The 22147-nt window shown below is 44.3% G+C and overlaps 1 protein-coding gene across 1 annotated transcript in view; it reads right to left on the bottom strand.

Moving 5' to 3' along the window:
• The window catches only part of UBAC2 (UBA domain containing 2), a 173821-nt gene that overhangs the window by 28448 nt on the left and 123226 nt on the right, over positions 1 to 22147 (bottom strand). Inside the window, exon 7 of the mRNA XM_003789594.3 lies at positions 14529 to 14774. Within this exon, the coding sequence (XP_003789642.1) occupies positions 14529 to 14774 (246 nt within the window). The remainder of the gene's footprint in view (positions 1 to 14528; positions 14775 to 22147) is intronic.

Raw genomic sequence — 22147 nt, 5'->3', positions numbered from 1 at the left:
CATGGTTATTTGACTGTTTCTACAGGGTTCCGCATGTTTTGTATTTGTAGCTGGATTCTTTCTCAATAACCCAAGCCCCTACTGCTCTCTGGCTCCTGAACCTCTGCAGAACTCAGTCACGCTGCTTTTTCCAAACAAATAAAATATCAAGTCTAGGTTTCTGCATCTAAGTGGAAAGCTAGACCAGATGATCCTTAAGCTAGTTACAAGTTACCTCCTCTTATCAGTCAAGTAAAGAATACCTCGAAAGCCAAGCAGTTCTCACTCAAAAAGAGATTGTCACCACTCCCGCGCAGGATCCTGAGAGCCATGTGCCAGAGCTGCTGTGATATCTCCATCCTATCATCTCCTAGACTGCTGGCTAATGCCATCTGCACTGACCACAGGTCTCCAATGAGACATGAGCGCCTTGGGCAGCCACCTCCTAGAACCACAGTAGCTGGAGTATCCACACAAGGGAGGCAGAAGCAGAGGAGTGAAGGGGAATGAAATGGGGTGCAGTGGCCTCCCCAATCCTAAGTCTGTACCTGTGACTGGGCACAGGGTGCTGCCCCCACCTCTGTCACTCACACACTTCAACCTTACTGAGTCTCTAATCTTGGATGGGAGATCATGACTCATGACTCTGGAAATTCCTGGCCTCCTGCTGGTTTATTCACAAAACCACAGTCTGTCAACTCTAGCACAGGACTAGCTGATCGGGGGGGATGGGAGTGAGGGGGTGGGTGTCCATGAAATCCAAGGCTTCTCAAGATGAGTAAAGAATTTTTCCTGAGATGCTCATGGGTACCCCCAATGGTTTGTTCCATACTGTAAGCATTTTCTGGTGTTGAAGGCTCATAGAGATGGCTTTTGTGGGACAAAAACTGCACGAAATGATAGTAAGGATGATGATTTTCTATAACCCTTTTAAAAATTATGCTGCTCCAAAGGACAGCTTTAACCTCATTCATGGTTTTAAAAAGTGATAAAAGGAAAAACCAGCAAAAAATTTAGGCTTGCTTTTAACTGTTATTGAAAGAGAGGCACTCTGACCGGCAGAGAATTCTCAGACCACCAAGGCTTATACGAAAGGTCTTTATTGGTGGGGGGAGGGAGGCTGTAGAGCAGCACCGAGGAGGAGAGAAAAGAGGAGAGAAAGATAAGGAGAGAGTGGGGAAGAGAAGACAGAGTAGAGAAGAGTGAGGGGGAAGAGAGAGAAAAGAGAGCAGGAGGAGGCGAGAGAGAGAAATGGTGGGGGGAACATATTCTTATATAGGGGAGTTTTAGAATGGTGATGTGCTGATGGGATAACCAATAAAGAGTTAGGGGTGGGCAGCGGGAAATTGGAACAGGGTGATGAGGTAAGCAGGCCACTCCCTGTGCTAGGGGAGGAGTTGTAAGTTTAAGGGTAGGAAGGGGCTTTTTTAGGGGAAGGGGCTTTCTGAGGCAATAATCTAACAGTTATACTTCAGAAATGCCAAGTGACTTAGATACCATGAGATTGCACCATATTCTTCTTTCTCATGAAGATACCAAGGCAGAATGGAAAATAGAGATGGTTTTCTCAAGATCACTTAATGAGTCAGTCTTGGAAAAGGATTACAATTTAGACTGATCCTATCTTCCTGTTCTGAATTTTGTCAAAAAGGTCAGTGTGATCAACAACAGAAGCACCAAAAACCTAACAGTAATTTCTGCAAGGAGGTGAAGATTGAGATAAACAGCTTAGTTTTAACTTCATTGGCAAATACAGCATCTAATTTTCACTTAATTTGCAGATTTTTATCAACTAAGCCCTAGTAACTTATTCCACATCTGATACTATTCACTTGTACACTCATGAAAGGAGGAAAGTCATAAAAGAACTACCTCTATCTGATCAGATTGCTTTGTTGACAAAGAAGCACAGCAACTTGAGAAGAATGGTTTTCAAATCAAACTGCACCAAAAAGTGAAAGAGCATAACTAAAAAGGAAAAGTACTGAGACGCGTGCCACGTGCCAGCTGCACTCTGAGAGCACTTTAGTTCATCTGGGCTGGGGACACATGAGAATTCCGGGTGGGCTCCTTTGCAACAGGTGCCCCCCACACCCCCCCAACCTCCAGAGGTGAGAAAGGTACAGAGTTCCCAGGCGTCCCTCCCTCCTTGACTCTTCCTGGCTAGTCGAGGTGATTCTCCCAGGACAGTGCTCATGGCGTTTGTACTGTTACTGCCTCTCTTTCTCTGACCTTGTTTACTGTGGGACGACTTAGAGCCTCACCCTGCACGTGGTGGGTGCTAAGTGTACTCCATGGAATAGATGGTAATGGAAATGGGGGTGTCGGTGAGGCCAAGAGCCAACAGGAAGCTTTCTCAGGAGCTCTCCAGATGAAGGGGCAGTGACAGACACTGGCATGGCCCGATGGCAGTTGCACACTCTATTAGGCAGATGTCTCTAAAAGATGCTGAGGAAAAACCAGGCATGCTGCCACAGGGGTGAGCCTTGGAAACATGACACCAAGTGAGAGAAGCCAATTGTAAGGACCAGCTAGCGTATGCCTCCATTTATATGAAATGTCCCGAGCAGGCAAATGTACAGAGACAGAAAGTAGACTGGTGGTTGCCCAAGGCTGGGTGGATGGGAGGACTGGTGAGTGACTGCTCATGGGTACAGAGTTTCTCTTTGGGGAGATGAAAATGTTCTAAAATCGATTGTGGTGATATTCTGTATTTGCACAACTGTGCATACATTACAAACCACTGATCTGTATACTTCGAGTGGGCGAATATTATGTAATTTCTATCTTAATAAAGCTGTTAGAGATTAAAAAAAAGTCTTAAGGACCTAAGAACATTTCTATAATATTCTATTTTATTAAAATACTTACATAAAAATATGAACCCTAGTGATTTGTAGGCAGATTTGACTCATGATGGTTCACACATCAGGTGACACCTAACAACTGTTGCTGGGCGTAAATAAAGAAAAAATTTTCACAGCCCTAAGACTTTACTAAGGGAGGATATCTAGCTAAGTAACTTCAACCAAACACTTTGATCATAACCAAAAAGCACGTGTGATTAAAGGAGAGATGCTCTAGGCTCAGCATCTTTCTTTCTTTCTTCTTTTCTTCCTTTTTTTCTTTTTTTTTTTTGCAGTTTTGGCCTGGGCTGGGCTTGAACCCGCCACCTCTGGCATATGGGGCCGGTGCCCTACTCCTTTGAGCCACAGGCACCGCCCTCAGCATCTTTTTTCTTTGCAGGTGATAATCAACCAGGAGACACTGGGCAGCCCAAGGGAAAAAGGGGCACCAAGATCTCCACGGCTTTGTTGGCAGATGTTTCGCTTGGCCTATACCAAACACAATTTACTTGAAATGGACTTTGCCTCATTTCTGCTTTTAAAATAAATGGAAATTTTATAGAAATACTTATGTTATCTCCCAGCTTACCCTGTGGCACGTATAACAGCCTTACCACCATCATCCAACAGAGAAAATGGTTGTTCACACAAGTAATCCACAACCCAAATTCAGAGGGAATTCAGATTTCTCAGTAAAAAGTTGCTTGATAGCTGCTGACTACATAATCTTCTAGAGAAGGGCTTGGAAATTTTTTTTTCTATAGAAGGCCAGATGTTAAATATTTTAGGTTTTGAGGCCCAAGAGGTAAAATCAAATCAAGGATATTATGTAGATACTTATACAACCATTTAAAATACAGAAACCATTCTCAGCTTCCCACAGTACAAAAACAAGTGTTTGGCCCATGGGCCACAGACTGTTGACCCTCATTTAAGAGGTTACAAACTTTTAAAAGCAGTTATGTACCAGGTTATCTCTCAAATCAGAATTATCTCACAAATTACCTGAGAGCCACAAGCAGATGCCCAATGCTACGGTCATACCTAATATTTAATAGATACTTTTGGTATGTAATTTGGTATAATTTTTTATCCTCATAACAACTGTGTTATATAGATTATGTACAGAGCTCCCTGTTAACCTGGATTTCCTAACTGCAGACCCTTGTTCTTTTCATTATATGCTGCTTTATATTGTGAGCATATTTCTTTAGAAAAATAAACTTTTTCATTTCTACTCTCACTTATCACCCAAAACAACACTTCTGACACCTGGCATGTTGGAGGATTTTTCCCTAGCAGAAACCAATTGGGTGTCCTATGACTTAAACTTTACCCTCGTGTTATCTACCTAGAGGTAGAGTTAGACCACAGGCTGAGGACTCAGTTCCACTTCAGATGCCACTTGCAAGCTCCAGGTTGTGACCTGTGCTTCTGAATAACTGGCTGTAAATCAAGGTTCCCACTAACCCCTCCTTGGGTTAATTTGCTAGGAGCACCTATGGAACCCAGAGAACATTTTACTTATGTCTGCCTATTTACCAGAAAGGATATTACAAAGGATATTACAGATGAACAGACACATGGAGAGAGATACAGAGCAAGGTGTGGAGAGGGGCCCGGAGCTCTCATACCCCCTCTGGAAAGACATGCTCAGGACCCCACTGTAGGCTCTCCAAACCCTGTCCTTTGGGGTGTTTATGGCGGCTTCGTTACCTAGGCATGATAGGTCACATCATTGGCCAGTGCTGATCAACTCCACTTTCAGCCCCTCTCCCCTCCAGAGGGTGGGAGGTGGATGGGACTGAAAGTGCCAACTCTCTAATGACACAGTTTGTTTCTGGCAGTTAGACCCCATCCTGAGGCCACCCAGGAGCTCCCAGGTCCCAGCCGTCTCACTAGCATACATCACTATGGAGATTTCAGGATATTTAGGTACTGCCTGCCTGCCAGAGGGAGAAAACAGATATACACTAGCACCTCTATAAGTTGCCTACCCAAGGGACTGTAACAAACTGGTTAACATATGGAGGTGGTCACCATAAGGAACAGGCCTTCTGTATTGATATGCACATGTGGTACATGCCCCATCTATGAAAATTAGGTTAACTTAAGGAGATGGTCAATGTAGGTTCTACTATATATTTTATCATAGCACATAAGGTTTCTTTCACTATGGCTAGCAAAAAAAAGGGAAACAGGCAATGAGAAACTGGAGATTCATGCAGCACCTCCACTCTTCTGGTTGTTTCTTTCTTTCATTCTTTTTTTTTTTTTTTTGTAGACAGGGTCTTGCTGTCCTGCCCAGGCTGGAGTACAGTGATGTGATCATAGCTCACTGCAACCTCAAATTCCCAGGCTTAAGGAAGTTGGGACTATAGGCATGCGCCACCATGCCATACCACTGTTGTTCTGGCTGAAGCAATTCTCTGCCTGGGCTTCTCATAGAGCTAGGATTACAGGTGTGAGCCACCACACCTACTAGGTGTTCGTTATTATAGGAGATTACAATGATTGCTCTGGAGGTTTGAGGGCAGAGAGGCTCTGCAAGGCTTGACCTGGTCAATTACTATGATTCATTAAGCAAGCTCCATCTCATAACAACAAATAATACCCTGAATACACAATCCCTGTTATCTCCCAGATGCTCATCTTCCTTAAGTATTGACCTTTCCATCAACATTCACATTATAGCCAAAGCAATCTTTCTCAAACACAAATCTAACTTATTTGTCTGCTAAAAGACCTCAGTGACCTCCCACTTTTGGCAGCATCTGAGAAAAAACAATTTTTAGTTTGGTATAAAATCCCTACCTCCGGCTGCTGCTCTTTTTCACTGTCTCTGTCTTACGGCAACCCTGATCTTAGGCAAATTTCTTGCTGTCCCCATAGCTGTTCTGAGCACTCATGCCTTTTCTCATGAGCTCCCCTGTGACTGAAATGCTTGCTCAGTGTTGGCTTTTTCAAGATTCCCCCCTAACCTCTGCTGGGCACTCACTCAGAGAGAACTGGCACAGAGACCCACCACCCTTCCTGTGGTTGGCTGCAAACATCTTGCAGGCCCAGGTGGGCAGAAAAGATATGAATAAGTAAAACAGTCTTTGCCCCTCAAGAGCTCACATATTACCAAGGTTGAATAAAACACAGACTCATGAAAAGTTATGTAATGGCCCTGGCTGTGGAAAAACAATTCACAGCTGCAAGTAGCAAAATGACTCTGAGATGTCACCTGCTGTGAAGCCAGCAGCTCTGCTGGGAGAGAAGTGAGTAAGAGGTAAGGACTTCCAAGAGCAGAGTAAATGTGCATGTAGCGCGCTGTTCCCACATGAATGCACAGGACTCAGAGAGGACAGTGCTATTCTATGCCACAAGCCATAGAGGCGATCACAGAGGCTCTGGGAGGGAACTACCTGTGGAAGTGCTCAGAAGGACCCAGAAGAGGGGACAGCTTGCCTGGCAATGTCACCACATTGCTTAATGAAGAATGGGAAAACTGCACTCTGACCCTGCTGGCACTCAGGTCTTGAGCTCCAATGAAGCAAGGTCCACAGAGCCACTGGTCACTGTCCTTCTGAGCCATGGAGTCTGTATAAGCCACAGAACAGATTATAGGTGTTTTCAGTGCATAAGATGCTATTTAATGTTGTAGAAGTAATTTTTCAGAGCACAGGTGTGACGACTACAGCGCTGTCCTGGAACAAGGCAGGCTGATTAGAAGAGAAATGATGTTAATATTACCCTGTCCCCAGCTCACAAAGGCCGGTCATCAAGTGAGCCAGCCGTCCCCACCTTAACACTAAAGCTCCTTTCAAAAGTGAACTCATGGCGGCATCTGTAGCTCAGTCAGCAGGGCGATGGCCACATACACCTAGGGTGGCAGGTTCAAACCCAGCCTGGGCCTGCTAAGCCACAATGACAACTGCAACCAAAAAACAGGTGGGCATTGTGGTGGGCACCTGTAGTCCCAGCAACTTGAGAGGCCGAGGCAAGAGGATCGCTTGAGCCCATGAGTTGGAGGTTGCTGTGAGCTGCGATGCCACAGCGCTCTACCGAGGGCGACAGCTTGAAACTCTGTCTCAAAAAAAAAAGTAAACTCCTGGCCAGGCCTGGTGGCTCATGCCTGTAATCCTAGCTTTTGGGAGGCTGAGGCAGGAGTATGGTTTGAAACTATTAGCACTTTGAGACCAGCTTGAGCAAGAGTAAGACCCCATCTCTACTAAAAATAGAAAAATTAGCTGAGCATAGTGGTACACACCTATAGTCCCAGCTACTCCAGAGGCTGAGACAGAAGGCTTGCTTGAGCCCAGGAGTTTGAGGTTACTATGGGCTATGATGATGCCACTGCAATCTAGCTTGGGCAATAGAATGAGACCTTGTCTCAAAAACAACAAAACAAAACATAAAAAAAAGTGAACTCATGCTTGCTGAATACAGAGAGGTCTTTTCCTGGTTATAAGCTTTGCTTGGCTGTGTGTGTGTGCATGCACTGGGGGGAATCTCTCCAGGCTCCCTTATCCCTGATTTTTTCCTTCGTCTCTTGGATTTCTATTTCTTTTCCTTCTCCTCTTTACTTTCTCTTAGTGAATAAGTCATTTTTCGCAGCTTCCAGAAGGTCTTGCTTTCTACTTGTCCTCTCAGAATTTCTGTACCTCTTTCCAGCCCTATTCACATCTGTACTCAGCCAGACTCAGAACATGCAGTAGTCATTCTGTATGTATTTATTGTGTATACATCTGCTCACTGATGCCCCAACTATTTAGTGAGTTCCTGTTATGTGCCAGGCATTATTCACATACTAGAGACACGAAGCCAAAAGTCTCCACCACTCCAAAACACAGTGGTGCAGGAAGTGACCGACAGGCGGTGGGCTAGTGAGGCCATGAGACCCATGGACCCACAGGAGCACAGTGGCCCTCAAAATCCCACTGAGGAAGGCTCTAACATAGGAGGTGATGAGAGTCAGGAACACTATGAGGGAAGGGGAGTCAGGTAAGTAAAAATGGGGTGTGTATAGGAAGGGTGGGGTGAAGAGGCTGGTAGAGGGGAAGTTTGTTTTAGGCAGAGAAAAGGGCAGATGTAAAGGCAAGACGGCGTGAAAACTGGGCTATGATGAATTGCAAATAGTTTAGTAAAGTTTGCCTAAGAACCTGCCCCAGTCTTTAGAAAGGAGATGGTGGCCTTATCTGCGGCCTTGTGTTCTAATCAGCTGGAAAGCTACAGAGAACACTGAGGGATTACAGCAGGGGTGGCACAGGTCACATCTGCATTTTCACAGAGCTCCCTGATGGGGGCTGAGCTGTGGGGTACGGTGGGGGAGGCAGGGAGCTGGTGACAGAGAGGGGAGCCATTGCCACATAAATCCAGCAAACGCTGAGGGCAGCCTGAACTCTAGCTGTTGGGATGACAAGGGACTTACCCAGGCTAGGGGCAGGCGGAGGCATGTCAGGTAAGGAGGCTTAACTGGGAGATGTCTAGGGTGGAGCCTCTAGTTTGGGCCTCTGCATAAATGATGGTGCTTTTCATAAAAGTAAGGAGTTAGAAGGAAAAGCAAATTTAGCAAAGAAACCACACATCCCAAAAGTCTGTGAACACTGCAGTGAAGATATCCCATGGGCAGTAGGAACCCAGGACAGAGGGAAGTCCAGTCCCTGGATCCAAAGAGGGGAGCCAGGAGCTCAGCACAGTGTTGGAGCCAGGGCCTGGGGAGGTCCCTGCTAACTGTTAAGGGCAACTTTTTCTGAGATAAATGTCCTACCTTTGTTACTGAATAAGCCATTTTTCACAGCTTCCAATATCCAAACTAAAATCTACTGTCAGGTTTAAAAAACCTCCCTCCATTACCAGTAGCTATATTAGTTCCCATTTTTCACTACATATCCTCCCATCTTTCACCCCAACAGGGCTCTCAGAGGGCTTCCTTCTCACTACCACCTCCCTCTTGCTGGTCCAGCCTTTGGAATGATGCATCCAGTGCCTTCCATCCACTCCCATCCTGCCCATCCCTGGATGCACCCTGGGCAGCATCAGTCCACACTAATGGCTCGCTCCTCAGATTCTCACTGCTGTGGGCTCTTCAGATGCTTCATTGTTCTTAGATGCTCATCTATTTCAAGTACACCTGCTTAAGCTCCCTGACCACAAACTTACCAAGGGAAATCACATATTCTGCTCCTCTTATGCTCACATAGGATCCACTCACCCTGGTTCTCACGCAGTTTGACTATGTCTGGGAGCCCTGGGAGGACCACAGGCAGGGCTGTTGGCAAGCAGCTGGTGAAATGAACTACATGAATCAGAACTGGACACAGAGATCCAGAAAACAATTCAAAACTAGACTTGAGTTGTTATTCTGGAATGCCTGGAATTCAAAACTGCAGACACATCATCTTTAATGTTTAATCATTATTAACTGAATGACTTTCTGACCAAATAAACCCCACGTTCTATGAAAAATATCTGAAAACAGTTCTTATACAAATAATAGATTTATTTTAAATGTAATAAGACAATTTGAGGTTGCCTACAATAAAAAAATATAGGGGCATTAAAATAAATAAAAATGTATTTTGGAAACAAGTAGAGGAAGATGGAAGCAGAAGTTCTAACTCTGGATCCGAACTGTGATTAGACAATGAAGCCTGGCATGAGTTCCTGTCAGACAATGTGAAAAAAGGGGGGTAAAGTCCACTAAGGAGTCTCAGTGGGGAGGGGAGCAATGTGGGGATCAGGAAGAGAGGCCCTGGAGTCAGACACAGCTGGGTCCCAAGCCCAGGTCCCCATAAGCAGCTGCATGTCCCTGGACAAGCAAGTACCCCTCTGATCCTCGGAGGTCACGAAGAAAAACCCACACTTCTCAAGGCTGACACTAGGAGTGTTTGTAAAGTGCTTAACATGAGAGAGGCATGAGGCATGATGGTGGTCTTCTTACTGAGAGTGAAACATGGCAACTCAGCAGGAGACAGGATCTAAGCTCCGTAAGGAAGAGGACTGGGCTGTCTTTTCCACTCTAGCCCCACTCCTAGCACATAAGCACTAAGTATTTACTTGCTGAAAAATAAGGGAAAATAAACTTTGCCCTAGTGTACGTCCCAACACCCTTGTCCCACATATAGTTCTCACCTGTGCATGCACACACAGCAGAGAATTTCTTCAGTGGTGGTTTGGTGGCAGAGCTCTCCAGGTGGTGATTTCCTGTGCCCACCTGAGTAACAGCTAAAGACAAAGGACTGAACATGGCCTAGTGAGGAAGTTCAGCAGTAGGTTACGCTGGCCGGGTGTAGGGATATAAATGTCTGGTTACTGTGAGAACTCAGTGGGCTTCTGAATGAGTAATATGCTCCCTGCTGTCCAAAACACCTCTCAACATAAAGGCTTCAGCTCTGGACTTCAGACCTGTTGGTGGAAGACCAACCTATGAAACCAGAGGAGTCTGGTGAACAGTGGGGACAGCCACCAACAAAGGCTTGTACCATTTCACAAGTGCCTGGCAGGAATACACGTTGTAGGAGGGCAGGGGTTTGAGTTTGTTTCATTCACTATGCAACCTGGTGGAGCCTGTAGTGCTCCCAGTATCTGGGGTGGGGAGAGACACAGCTGGGAGTTTACCGCAAGCCACAAAAGGAGAATAACAACATGGTCCCTAAAGTCCCAGAGCAAGGGTTATGTGGATGCCATAATGCTGCCCGGTCTACCATCTCTGTCAGGGTAGAAGAACCTATCTTCAAGGGCATGCACACACAGCTGAGAATTAGAGATTTTCACAAAACTGAGGCTGAATCAAGGAGTGCCCGTCCATGGGCAATAAAGTGGGCCTGTAGTCAGCAGCAGATAGCCACCAAGCTATCACCCAGGGGGACCCAATAGAAACCTGGGATCAGATGGACATGGACATCTGGGATCAGCATGAGCAGGGCCAATGGGCACGCCAGACCCCTGCTAGAGTCTGCTGCACCACAGTCTCTCCAGCTCATATCCACTGCCACATGGAGTGGGTTCCTCACCACCAAGACAGAGGGGAAGATGGTCAGATATGGTTTGTGGACAGGCTAGCTTGGGACACAAGTGACAGTTGAAGAACCATGGCCATACTATGGCTCTACCTCAGGTGTGACCCCAAAAGCTGGTGATGAGGGAAACCCTCAGTGGGCATAGTGGGGTGATGCATTTGGCCATTAACTCTGCGGAAAGAGAAGTGGCCAGAGGCAATAACATATATGGATTCCCTGGGCATGGCCTCTGACTTGGCTGGTCAGTCAGGGACTGGGAAGGAAGGGACAAGGAGACTTGAAGGGTTGACAAGTGGATACAGACAGGAACAGGCATCGAGTGTTTGCAGGTGACCCCTGCCCCGGACATCCACCACAGAACAGGCACCAGAGGGTGGACCTGGTGACTCAGTGACTCCACCACTGTCCCCCACTCCAGCACGGATACACGAATGGAACAGCCATGGTGGCCAGGATGGAGGCCACATGTGGGGTACCCTCCCCCAGTTGACCTAGCTACTTTTAACTGTGGGAGGAGCAGTGCTATGGAAGGCAGTGTGGTCCCCACCTACCCAAATTCATACACTGAAGCCCTAATCCTATAATGTGACTATCCTTAAAGGTAGGCCTTTTAAGGAGGAAATTAACATTAAATGAGGTCATAAGGGTGGGACTCATCCAAGAGGACTGGTGTCCTTCCAGGAGGAAGAGGTACCAGGAATACATGCAGAGGAAATGCCACATGAGGACACAGGGAGAAGACAGCCATCTGCAAGCAAGGAGAGAGGCCTCACCAGAAACCAAACCTGCTGGCACCTCCATCTTGCATCTCCAGCCTTCAAAACCATGACAAAATACATTTCTGTTGTTTAGGCCACCCAGGCCATGGCACTTTGTCACAGCAACTCTAGGAAATGAGGGCAGGCAGGATTCATCTTCACTGGGATTGACATACTCCAGTTATAGGTCTCTCTGCCTCTTCTGCCAGCCAGCACCACCAGTGGCTTGGTTTATTGACTGGGGTCCTCACATCAGATCAAAGGACCCACTTACATCAAAGTGGGAGCAGTAGTGGCAAGACCACAGGACACATGGACCTTCACACATACCACAAGACCCAGGAGCTTGCCAGACCCTAGTGCACAGCCAGGTGACAGTACAGGTGAAATATCAGCTGGAGACAATATCCTGCAAGGGTGGCCCTCAATGCTGCAGGACACAGTTTAAGCCTAAGTCAACAACCATTATACGTGTGCTATGTCCCCACAGAGACATAGTGAGCAGGGGTCTTAAAAATAAATGATCCTGACTGCCTTCCCTTCTGGTAATCTCCCGCTTCCTGTCCCTGCAACTCTAAGTTCCATGAGGGCACAGCTCACAGGTGGGGACATTGCAAGAATCTCAATACATTTTAAGTAACAGCTGTTGCCTGGTCATTGTGGGCTTCTTGGTCCAGAGGACTTGCAGGCCAGAAGTGGAACCAGGTCCTGGCAGCAGTAATCAGCCCTGACCATGAGGAAAAGATAGAGCTTCCGGCAAACCAGAGGCAGGGAAGAACGTGTACGGCACCCAGGACCTCCACTGGACCATTTCACGCTGCTCCCTTGCCCAGTTGATATAGTAAATGGACACATGCAGCAGACAGCCTGAGAAGGCCTGGGTACCAGGGCCTGAGACCCCACACAGATGATGGTCTGCGTCACTTTACTGAGTGAGCCTTCTAGTAGATGGTGATGGGGACTCCAGAGCAGACAGCAGAGGAAGGAGAGGATGACTACAGGCGTGGTCCCGAGACCAGCCTCCACTGAAGGGGTGTACTTTGTCCCCCAACCATCCTCTTGATTTCTCCCTTCAAGGCAGAGGGTCCTACTGGAACCCCAGAGGAGGTGCTCTTAAGACAAGGAAAACAGAAAGACCTCAGCAGTGCAGGGCTGGACTGTGGATGCCATAATGTTGCCTGGTCCCCCAACTCCGTCAGGGTGGAAGAACCCAGTCTTTAGCTAGGGGTGCTGTGCCACCTGCCACCAATGGCTGGCTGTGAGAGGTTTAACTAAAGCTTCAGACCTCTTGCTGCAGTTTGGGACAGTTCAGAAGGGCACTAGTTCAGAAGGGCACTAGTGGCTCCACTGTGCTCACAGGAGTTGGGGCTTTTGTTCTGCCTGCAGTTCAACTTGTCCCTCTGTCCAGTCTTGCTTCCTTCCCCAGCGACACTGAAGCTGCCAGTGTTCTCCAATAAACTTCACACAGAAAAATCTTCCTGGGGAAGCCAACCTGAGAACCGTAGCTTCTCTGGCTTGCTCATGAGCACAGATGCCCAGCCCTCTAATGGGGAGTCTCTTCTCAGGGATTCCCATCACATCTCAGATAACATGTTTCCCCCAATCTGCTCCTCTGAAATTAGTGAGATAGAACACCACCCATCTATCCCATGATCGAAGCCAGAAACCTCAGAATCATCCCCTTCTTCTCTTTCTCCCTCATAAGCTCTGTCCACTCTACCTGGAAAATATTTTCACTCACCAGTACTCAGTTTCCTAACACCGCTCACTGTGAGTTCTCACACCTTCTACTCCTCTTTGATTTCCTTGTAGCGTCCACATCCTCACCTGTGGTCTCCGTGCACATCAGCTGTAGTCCTACACAACTCGCCTAGTTCCCTTCTCCCAGTTTGTCCACAGAGGTGACAATGTCATCCACACCTCCAGCTTTCACCTCTCTGAGAGAAATATCTTTCCTCTATCCTTAATGACTATATCCTGGGTATCTTATGGTATGTTTTGGAGTCACCACAAATTCAAACCCATCTTTAAGAAATAACTTTTGCTTCTCTTTCTCTCATAGACTCCATCCCCTTCCTCATACCCAAAATATAAACTGTGGGACCCGCATCTCTAATGGGACACTAAGGACCTCTGTCTGGATTCCACTTTAAACCACCATGACACCTATCTCTCACACCCAGTGCTGGCAGGAGACAGAGAGATGGCAAGACAGAATAGTCCCATGTCTACTACCCCACAGAGTAAAGAAGATGGACACAAGAAAGGAGGAGCCCAGTGTTCGGAATCACAGAGGCATCCAAGAAGACGGAGTCAGGGGTTTTAGCCTGATGTACAGTAACCCTCCTTCTCTTGTCTCGCTTGAAACACAAGTGTAGTATTAGTTTGTTTGGCTACTCCAGTATTTGTAGACAAATGTGAAATAGTTCCTGATTATTGATAACAAGGTTAAGAAGACACAGCACTTATTTGGTTCACTCACTGGCTCTTCTCTTAAAAATTTTCTAACCTTCATATTTTCTTTATTTCAACCAAGGAAAATCAGGAAGTTTTACATTCATTCTTCATTCCACAGCACATAATTAGCATTTTAACAGGAAGACACTGTGGCTTTTACAAGATTATAAAAACAGATAAATAGCACATCTTGTTAACTAGGTTGGTGTTTCTCTAAGAAATAATGCTTACCTGATATAAGTGGAACAAGAATGTCCAGTTTGACCAATCAGCTGCAATTTATTTTTTCAACTTAAAAAAAAAAAAAAAACTAAGAAAAGCCACTAACGGACACTAGACTTGCATTCTATTTGGAAACATGTCAACATCCACATTGCAATGCACAGGAATGAAGTGTAGTCCCTACCTCACATGAAATCAGAGAGGAGAAGTTTACCTGGGCCAATGAGTATTTTTAAATTTTCAGTGACTGTCCCCTTTACCTGTGGCTGTCTTTGTGGCCTCCCTTGTGCAAACTGGGAAAACATCAGCTGCCGGTCGAGCAGCTCCATCCTCTGCTGTCTCTGGATGTCCACGGTGGCTCCCATCCCAATTCTGGCTTCACTGGTGGGTTCTGAAGAGGAGAAGATAGGCTCCAGCGTCCAAGAGAAGAACTTTGCCATCCAGGTGGGGATGCAGAGCACTTGGTGAACTTGGAACATTTTGCTATCATAGCACATTCCAGAAATCTAAAAGAAAGAAGTCCAGCAATATGGCTTAAATGTAATAACATTTTAAAGAATATATTTAACACAAAATCAATAGTCACAAAATATTTCAGATTTATTTTTAAGTTCTAGTAGTGTCAGATAAGCAAAATCTCCACCAAATTACAAAATACTAAACAGTACAAATCAAGGAAAAATTTAATTTTCTTGGTATACAATTTTTTTCTTTTATTGAATTAGAAGAGCTAGCAAAATACTAATCTCTTAACAGTCAAAGTGCTGGTAAGATATTTTAAAAACACTGTTTTCATCTTGCAAAAACGCATAGAAGATCTGCTTATGAAAACACTTTCACGCTGTACGACCTCTGTGGTTACCCTAATTGGCAGATGGCCACTGGAGAGAGATAACAGCAGAAAAATGACTGTTGTTTAATCTGACCCAAGCACATAATAAATCTGTCACAAAATAAAGACTCCCTAAAATCTTGGTTTTTATTTACATAGTGTTTAGCCAGTTTTTCAAATATTGATTTCTTTGTATTTTTAAATTCCTCACCATCACTAGCTAGTTACAAATGAAATATTACCGATTCCATTTATAGGGCGGCACCTGTGGCTCAGTGGGTAGGGTGCCAGCCCCACATATCGAGGGTGGCAGGTTTGAACCTGGCCCCAGCCAAACTGCAACAAAAAAATAGCTGGGCGTGTGGCTGGCACCTGTAGTCCTAGCTACTTGGGAAGCTGAGGCAACAGAATTGCCTAAGTGCAAGAGCTGGAAGTTGCTGTAAGCTGTGACACCATGGGGCACTCTACCGAGAGCGACAAAGTGAAACTCTGTCTCAAAAAAAAAATTTTTTTTTCCATTTATAAACCAATCTATTTTTCACCTTTAAGGTTATTTATATGGCAAGAGATGTCTCAAGACTCTCCACAGTTTTCTTGGTAAAAATGACTATGGTTATTCATTTGTAGAAATCTTTAATCATGTAAATTTGGTAATTATGTGAATTTGATTCTTAGGAAAAAAAGTCATTCATACCAAATTGGAGACGATTTGATAACTTCCTATCTAATATGTGAAACGTGCATGCCAATGTTTTATTATAAAAATTTAAATTAATTAATTAGGCAAGGATTTCTTGAGACTCTGATACACATCAGGCACTGCTCTAGGCACTTTAGAATACATCAGGGGATGAGAAAAGCAAGGCACACTTTCACAGAAGCTATGGCTGTGAATTTAGAACACAGTCAGTAAGTATGACAACTTCTAAAACAAAGTTCTGAGAAGGAAATAAAGTGACTTGGAGAGGGAAAGGAGCCTACTCCAGGGCAGGCAGTCAGGGGAGCCCTTAGAGAAAAGGATGCTTCAGTGGAGATCTTAAGGATGATGGAGTGCCAGTGACTGTGAGAGCTGAGGGAAGAACATCCCAAGCAGAAAAAATGCACATGCCACACAGTCATGAGCTTGGGAGTATCTATTAGACGTTTTGGTCGAGAACCGACGAGTGGGTGGTTGGATGTCTAAATCTGGAGCTCAAGGAAAAAGGCAGAGATAACGATTTGGGAGTCATTGGATATTATACAGCAGGAGTCCTCAAACTTTTTAAACAGGGGGCCAGTTCACTGTCCTCAGACAGGTGAAGGGCTGGACTGCGATGAGTTGGCTGCTAAGCAGGACAGGCAGCGGGGGCAAAAACACCCGGCGGGCTGGATAAATGTCCTAGGCGGGCTGCATGTGGCCTGCAGGCCGTAGTTTAGGATGCCTGTTACACAGTATTTAAGGTAATGGGACTAGATGAGGTAATATGGGGTGGAGGATGAGTAATGGACAAGAGAACAGGACTAAGACTGAACCCAGTGGTTCACTAGTAATTGGTGGATGGATAGAGGAGACAAGGAGGGGCCAGAGAGCAGCGGGAAAACTCAGAGAGTTTAGTACCATGGAAGTGAAGAGAGTTGTAATGTGGACGTGGTCAGCTATGTCTGATGCCACTAACAGCTAAGTAAGGTAGAGAGAACTGACCACTGAACATGGCATCCAGAGGCACTTGACGAACAAGGTATCTACAGACACAGTTTTGGTGCAGAAGATAGACTGTAACAGCAGGCTGAGAGTGGACAGTGGGAGACTTTTGGTTTCAAATGATCATTGTGCCCCTTCTCTCAAAAACAGTACAAAACAGCAAAGAAAACGAAAACAGAAAAAACTACAGTCAGTAAAACGAGAAAGCATCTATAATCATGAATCACACTAACAAAATGGAAAGCATATTGAGTAATTCTAAATCACTCAGGCTTTAAGCAGCATAAATTCAAATTTCTGCAGAGTCCTCAGGACTCAGGCTCAAGGATTAAAGGCACCAGGTAGAGCACAGGGAGGAGTGAAGTGGAGGCTACTGGAGTCTGAGTGAGAAGAACTGATTCCTCCCACTCCCAGCAGGTCCAAGCTCTGCAGAGCATGTGCCAAAGAGTCTGTGTGTGTGTGCGCGGGGGTGGGGTGGGGGGGTGGGGGCGGTGGGAAGGCAAGAGGGAAGGCCCAGGCTCTGCACAGGGGGATTCTGACCAGATCAGGTGTCAGTGTATGACTTATGGGGGGGGGGGGTGTCAAAGAGAAGACAACAGAGGGTACATGGGGGAAAGGAGATATTTGGAGATAATAGCTGAGCATTTTCTAGAATTAATAAAAGAATATAAATCCTCAGATTGAAAATTCAAGAGTCCCTAGAAAGTACTAAAATGAAACTGACAGCTAAAGAAAAAAATCATTAAGAGCAATCAGAGTCTAGAAAGGAAAACAAATAAGTAACAGCAGATAATAGCAACAAAAATGGCAAGATACTTGGGAATAAATCTAATTAAAACATGCGTAAGGGCTTGGCGCCTGTGGCTCAAGTGGCTAAGGCGCCAGCCACATACACCTAAGGTGGCGGGTTCAAATCCAGCCCGGGCCTGCCAAACAACAATGACGGCTGCAACCAAAAAATAGCCGGGCGTTGTGGCGGGCACTTGTGGTCTCAGCTACTTGGGAGGCAGGGGCAAGAGACTCGCTTGAGCCCAGGAGTTGGAGGTTGCTGTGAGCTTTGATGCCACAGCACTCTACCCAGGGGGACAGCTTGAGGCTCTGTCTCAAAAAAAAAAAAAGAGAGAAAGAAAGAAAGAAAACATGCGTAAGGCTTTGAAAGAGAAACCAAAAAAGTATAATAAGGGATATTTTTTAGAAAACCAACCCTAGCAAAAATTACAGACAACATATCCATTAATAGGAAGATACAAAATTGTTACGATATCAATTCATCAAATTAATATACAAATTCAATCTAATTTGAAATAAAATCTTAACAGGTGTTCTGCTGAAACGGAAACATTAATCCTCAAATTCATACAGAATACTTAAGGCTTAAATTTTAAAGTCATTATGCTAGACAGAAAAGATTGCAAACAGTATGATTCAACTACTAAGAATAGATAAATCTAAACTATATGCCAAACAGTAAAATAATAAAACAAAGCACAAAGATGACCACCAGTAGTACCAGGAGGAATTAGCGAGAGAGGGAGGTGTGGTAGACTAAGGGGCTGGCCAGGTGGTAGTTTTATGGGTGTGTTTACAGTGATTTGTGCAGCTTCATGACAGTTATGGTTATGCATTTATGTCACAATGAAAAGAGCTAAAAAACAAAGACACAAAAGATCCAGAATAGCAAGTTTATTTAAAGAGGCATAAGAGTATAAAGACTCAGATTTAAAGACAAACCATAAAGTTTGAGTAATTACAGCAGTGTGATTTTCATCTAAGGTTACTTAAATAGACCAAGAGAACAAAACCTTGGAAATATTCTCCTGAGTATAAGGACATGGGTAAAAGCATACCCTAACTATACAAAAGGAAGATGACAAAATAGGCCCCCCTTCCCGACACTATACATAAACTTCCAATGAAATAAGTACACAAATACCAATCACAAACTGTGTATCTTTCTGGCATTGGGATTGGAAAAAATTTTAAAATAAGAAACCTAAAGCATAAGCTATAAAAGGAAACAGACATTACCTATTTTACAATTTAAAAGACAGTGTACCAAGAGTAAGCAAGCCTGGGAGAAGGTACTTAGAATTCATGTAGCCAGCAAATGCAGCACTCAGAACATATAGAGAAACCCTAAGGGGCAGTGCCTGTGGTTCAAGGAGTAGGGCGCTGGCCCCATATGCTGGAGGTGGTGGGTTCCAACCCAGCCCCAGACAAAAACTGCCCCCCCCCAAAAGAAACCCTAAGGGCGGGTGTGGTGGCTCATGCTTGTAATCCTAGCACTCTGGGAGGATGAGAGGACAGGTCGACTGCTTGACCTCAGGAGTTTGAGAACAACCTGAGGAAGAGCAAGACCCTTGTCTCTAAAAATAGCTGGGCGTTGTGGTGGGTGCCTGTAGTCTCAGCTACTTGAGAGGTTGAGGCAAGAGGATGACTTGAGCCCAGGAGTTTGAGTTGCTGTGAGCCATGATGCCACAGCACTCTACCCAGGTCAACATAGTGAGACTCTGTCTAAAAAAAAAAAGAAAGAATAGAAACCCTGGAAATGTATAAGAAAAAGACTATCAACCCAATTTAAAAGGCATATGAAAAAGAGATTTTAGAAGAGGAAATTAAAATGACTAAAAAACTCATGAAAAGATGTTTATCCTCACTTATTTTTAGGGAACTGAAATCTAAAATGAGCAATGCTAAACACAATAACAGTTGGCAAAAATTTAAAAGTCTGAGATCATCCAGTTTGGGTGAGGACGAGGGGAAGTGAGAGCTCTCACAAAGTCCTGAGGGACAGTTAAGCTACAGCCGCCCTGGAAAGCAATCTGACAGTCCCTAGTAGGGCTGAAGTGTGCTTTTAGAACTATTCAATCACAGAGCTGAATGAACAGTGAAGAAACAGAATACACATACGTGGAATTCAGCAGAAAGGCTGTACAGGTCAAATAAACTCCACGTGCATGTATTAATATATTTAAAATTCATGAAAATATACATAAAAGGTATCACAGATCTTATTTCAAAACACAAAATAGTAATTTATACCATTTATGGGCATATACTGTCTGCAGTATATACAGAAATCACGCCAAACAGCTCCTTCTACACTGGGGTTAGGAGGAAAGGGAAGACATGAGGGGTAGCATTATCCGTCACAAATATATTTTTTAACAAAGAGAGCTGTGTGAAGTGAATATAGAAAAGAAAAAAAAAAGCAATGAATTGGAGGCAAGAAAATAGAAATTTCTTTCCTGAAGATCAGGTAGGAAGGAAAACAGAAAACGGGGCATATAAAGCATAGTCACACTGATTTAACTGAGGGTGGCAAAATGTCACAAACATAACAAAATATGAAAAATACAGACCAAATTAGAATTAAATTGAAATATGCAAAAAAATTAAACACTTTTATTTTCTGGTCTCAAAATATCCAACTGTGATTGTGGATCTGTCCGTTTCTCCTGTTAATTCTGTTTCGACCTTATGTATTCAGAAGGTGTTCATGTATGTGGAAGCTGTTATGGGGGGTAACTGCATTTACAGTTGACCCTTTCACCACACCAAAGCATTCTGATGTGTGTTTAGCCACATTCATAGAGACGTCTTTCTTTTTCTTTTTCTTTTTTTTTGCAGTTCTTTTTTGGCCAGGGGGCTGGGTTTGAACCCACCACCTCTGGCATATGGGGCCGGTGCCCTACTCCTTTGAGCCACAGGCGCTGCCGAGACGCCTACCTTGTCTGATACCAACACGGCCATTTCAGCTTTCTTATGCTATTTCCATTATATATCTTTCTTTATCCTTTTGCTTTTAATCTTGTGTCTCTGTATTGAAAGTAGGTCTTGCAGATACTATGTAAGTAACAGTTTCTTGGCTTTAAATCAGGCTGGCAATATCTACATTTTGATGAGAGTGTTTAACCATTCACATTTTAATGTATTTGCCTTGATAAAGTTGGAGTTTGCTATTTGGTTTCCATTTGTTCATCTGGTTTTTTATTCTTTATTCCTCTTATGTTCTTTTGTGTTAATCAAATACAATATTATTTAGCATTTCATTTTAATTCTTTTTTTTTAAGCTACATTTTATTTAATTTTTTCCTTGAGTTTGCTCTCGGGATTAATAATATGCATTTCGTATTTATCACAAGGTGCTCAGAGTTACTATGGAATTACTTCAAGTAAAATATGGAAAGCTTGCAAGCTCACTTAATGTCACTGACAGGTTCTTGGAAGCTGTAACTTTAAGTGAAATAATATCAAATGAAATGATGTTATTTGAACATTATTTTCCTTAAAGTCCTTGTTTCCAAGAATCTACAGACATTAAGTGAGGGCTCATTGTGGTTCCACTTAACATCTCCCCCACCTGCCGTGCTACTTCTGTCTTATGTATTACACCTATACACCTTGTTGACTCAAAAATAGTGTTTGTTTTCAAACTTCTAAAAAAGGAATTATGAAAAGTGTAATGAAAATGTAGAGCTTCTGTCTTACTTATTAAGGCAATCACCAATTGGCAGGAGCTCTTTATTTTATGGGGGTTAAAGAGCTCCACTCTCCTGTCCATGCCTGTCCTTGCCCCCACAATCATGTATATATCACAAAACTGTGTACTCAATTTTAGCAGGACCATCCTATGAAGAATTAGAATATCTTACCCAGTGCTCAGTACCTGTAGCTCAGCAGAAAGGGTGACAGCCACATACACTGGGATGGGTTCGAACCCACCCTGGGGCCTGCCAAACAACAAGGACAACTATAACAACAACAACAACAAAAATAGCCAGGCATTGTGGCAGGCACCTTTAGTCCCAGCTACTTGGGAGGCTGAGGCAAGAGAATCACTTAAGCCCAAGAGTTGGAGGTTGCTGTGAGCTGTGACATCACGATACTCTACGTAGCCAGGGCAACACAGTGAGACTCTGTCTCAAAAAAAAAAATAAAGAAGAATATCCTACACAGTAACACACACACAACCTCAAATTCTGGCCAGGAAAGAGGGCTTTTGTGCTCACCTGCTTACATTTCTATCCTATCTATTTAAATGTAGACTCTGAGAGGGAAAGGATTTTGGCTGCACCAGAAGGGCGCCTGGCACATAGTAAGTACTCTTTAAGTGTTTCCCGGGTGAACGGTGAATGCATGAGTGCTCCACAAAAAGGAATACACAATTACATCATTTTAAAGGAAAATAGAAAGCTGTCAGTAGACATACTTCTTGATCCTAAGTTTGTACTTTCCCATATGACAACAAGGTAAAGAGTTTACCTGTCCATGCCCCTGGCACAACAGCATGACCTCAAGTTGCTTAAAAAACAAACAAACAAACAAAAGCACTACTGGAAAATATTTTTTTTTTCTTTTTTTTT

This window comes from Otolemur garnettii, unplaced genomic scaffold (assembly GCF_000181295.1).
Source record: "Otolemur garnettii isolate 467f Iridium unplaced genomic scaffold, OtoGar3 scaffold00034, whole genome shotgun sequence".
Taxonomy (NCBI): domain Eukaryota; kingdom Metazoa; phylum Chordata; class Mammalia; order Primates; family Galagidae; genus Otolemur; species Otolemur garnettii.
Note: the sequence above shows the minus strand (reverse complement) of the source record. Positions and strands in the feature narration are given on the sequence as shown.